The sequence below is a fragment of the Danaus plexippus genome, chromosome 17 (genome assembly GCF_018135715.1).
Source record: "Danaus plexippus chromosome 17, MEX_DaPlex, whole genome shotgun sequence".
Classification (NCBI taxonomy): Eukaryota; Metazoa; Arthropoda; class Insecta; order Lepidoptera; family Nymphalidae; genus Danaus; species Danaus plexippus.
Window position 1 is genome coordinate 3,392,063 of NC_083548.1, and position 3,027 is coordinate 3,395,089.

A 3,027-nucleotide genomic window follows, 5' to 3' on the forward strand; every position below is an offset into this window, starting at 1 on the left:
TATTGTAACGATGTTTCGAAATTTGAATTTACATATTATAATTTCTTAGTAGACGTTGAGCTGGTGACATATGGTTAGATTCCAGCAAGAAGTTTAAATTAAATTTTAAAATAGTGCATTCTAACTACACGAACAAAATTCTTTTTATTAAAGAAACTGTTCATGTGACAGTTTGTATATATAGAGAAGTTACGGGGGTTAAGAAGACCAAAGGGATATTATAAACTACAACACGAAACCTCCATGAAATTGTATTTACACATGCGAATCAATAAAATAAATGATTCAAAAGAATACTAGAAATTTATATTGATATACAAATGTAGGACACTTAAAGGGCACAGACATTCTCCAAAAAATGGTATGATTGATTTAAACTATAAAGCAATAACAATGTCAGATTTAAAAAATGATAAGCTTTTGTTTTTATTTTCAACATCTACACATAATGCAATTGAATCTTTAGATTTGCATCTTAAATTCCTCTTACATTTTTAAATTTAACAAAAGGCAATAATATTAAAGCCGTGTACAATAAAAATCAGAATGAATTTAAAATTTATTTATAAAAACGAACATTTAATGATATAAATAAACAGAATACACATAAAAAAGCAATTGCAATTTACCAAAAGTTCCATTCAAAATGGTTTTTTATTAAGATTTTGATTTTAACAAATCTAATTTGTTGCATCGGATATAAGTACAGTACAGCCTTTAAAATGCATAGAAATTAAATATTCTTAATATTTTAAATAATTTGACACTTGTATTATATTTTTATGTACTATATCTGTTATTTGACTATAAGATGTTATCCAATGAGCATAGGTTCTAATTTTCCGGAATCATAAAGATTTTTTACATCAGAACCACCACCGACACAGTTGCCGTTGATAAACACTTGAGGTACCTGAAATTGAAACAAACAAATTTATGATTATTTGTGATGTTTTCAATAATAATTTAGTCTTATATAAATATAAAAAGGAATTTTATGAAAATTTCCAGTATATAAATGTGATAGTTTCTCTTATTTGTAAGACAGTTAGTGAAACATTTAGAAATCTATGTAGGAGTTATCAGAATTTGTCCGTCAAACTCAAAATATGGTATATATATATGCTACGGCTGAATTAAAGGAAAATTGTATACAAGATTCTAGCAATACAAATAGTGAAGATAAGTGATTTTATTCAACAAATAAATTTTGGTATCAGAAAGCATTTTAAATTTTTTTACTAAATAAACTTGTGTCCTACATATCAACATTTATTTAAACCAATTTACTTAAATATGTGTAAGACAGAATATTAAGTTTGATTGAAACAACCTATTAAGATGTTCTTTACAGTCCATCAGTTTACCGATATACCTAACTTTGGATAATTAACAAAGACTTATTTTTTTTACAATGGTAATGCCATTGTAAAAAATATATGTATATAAAACAATATTATCAGTATCTATTAGTATGTGACCACATTCACTTTCCACAGAACCTTATCAAACCACATTAAAATTTTATCAGAATATGGAACTTTGCCAATTTAATTGATTCTTTGTTAAAATGGAAAATTCTTACTTATTCTATATATCACTAATATTATATATTGTATTATATACTACTAATCATTTTTATTTTGGATGTCATTGAACTTGTAAGGTGAGGTGGAACATTTAATACAAAAAAAAAACAACTATGAATCATAAAATTGTTGAGGTCACATTGATAATGAAATAGTGTTTTCAAGTTACTCATGAAACTCAAAGTAATTTACCTACTTTCTAGTCAAACTTATAGGAATTCATTTAAATAATTCTTTAATAAAATAATTTACATACCGTTCCAAATCCTGTAATTTTTTTAAGGTTTTCTTGGATGACTGAGCCGTCTTCTCTCTCATCTAACTCGTATACTTTTATCGGCTGCTTCACTTTGCTGAATACCTGAAACCATTAAATTGTTCTCTATAAATTTATTATATTGTATAAAACATTAAGCGTATACGAGTTAAAGAAAACAAATAGAGAAAAATACTTAAACAAGTTCAAACAATAAAAAACTTACATCTTTCGCCAGTGTACAGTAAGGACAATACGATTTTGAAAAAACTACAACTTTTTCTTGAGATATAGCATCTTTAATAAATTGTTGAATTTCGGCAGAGTTCGCCATTTTTGAAGCATGAGCAATTTTGCTGGAAAATAGACCCATTAGACAGTGAGTTGATTACCACGAAAAAAAAAATAAGGATGTTTAAATAATCGATGTGAAATTCGAAGCAAATGTTGTTTTAATCGGAATAATCGATTCACCAAAACGTTTAGATAAAAATTATTACAAAATTTCCAAAAGATAATCGATTGCAGATCGTTAAATGTGATTTGTAGTTTTTTGAAAGAACAAAAATTTTCTAATCAGTAAGTATTACATAACAATTTAACATTATACATATCGTTGCAATGTAATCGATTTTTGAAGTGAGTCCATTTCATCGATCAAATAATACATTACTAACAATGTTGCCATCAAAAAAAAAATAGACATTGACACACTATCAACCCATATTGAAATTTGTATAAAATATATCCATATAAATTTTCAATTAACCATTGGTCCTGTTTTAATTAAAATTATAAAAAACTAAAAAACTAAGAAATATCCGAAGTTTAAAACAATCAAAAAGGTAGCTGTTGTTTAAAAGATAAAGTCTTTAATATCAGTTATTTTATAATGATATAACATAGTTGTAAATTAATATTTCTAGTGAAATATTAATTTTATTAAAGTAATGGAATATCATGATACAAAATTTTATAATTCATCCATATTGAATAATAAACCTTATAATTTCTATAGAGTGGTTTTAAACCACAAGAAATTTTGTAAAATTTCTACTTAACACACTATTTGTTAAACAGACCAAATCAGCACTCTGTATTAAAATGGATTATTAGTATAACCGTTAGTTAATTACAGTAGCGCAAAATTTATAACTTTGCGCTTGTCAATGATTCTGGTAG

The 3,027-nt window shown here is 25.6% G+C and overlaps 1 protein-coding gene across 1 annotated transcript; it reads right to left on the minus strand.

Annotated features, from left to right (window-relative positions):
- Positions 1–547: 547 nt before the first annotated feature.
- Positions 548–2,444, minus strand: LOC116771307 (uncharacterized). The gene is made up of 3 exons (XM_032663128.2): positions 2,072–2,444; positions 1,846–1,950; positions 548–913 (listed from the first exon to the last, which is right to left on the minus strand). Exons 1-3 carry the CDS (start codon positions 2,216–2,218, stop codon positions 815–817), a joined length of 351 nt encoding a protein of 116 aa, XP_032519019.2. The 5' UTR covers positions 2,219–2,444; the 3' UTR covers positions 548–814.
- Between the last annotated feature and the right edge of the window lie 583 nt (positions 2,445–3,027).

Bases quoted from the DNA above. Each gene is read 5' to 3' on its own strand.
- LOC116771307 (XM_032663128.2), bottom strand. From the start codon at position 2,218: ATGGGTCTATTTTCCAGCAAAATTGCTCATGCTTCAAAAATGGCGAAC. The intron at 1,951-2,071 runs GTAAGTTTTTTA...TAATGGTTTCAG, and splicing joins ACTGTACACTGGCGAAAGAT to GTATTCAGCAAAGTGAAGCA. The intron at 914-1,845 runs GTATGTAAATTA...TTTCAATTTCAG, and splicing joins AAATTACAGGATTTGGAACG to GTACCTCAAGTGTTTATCAA.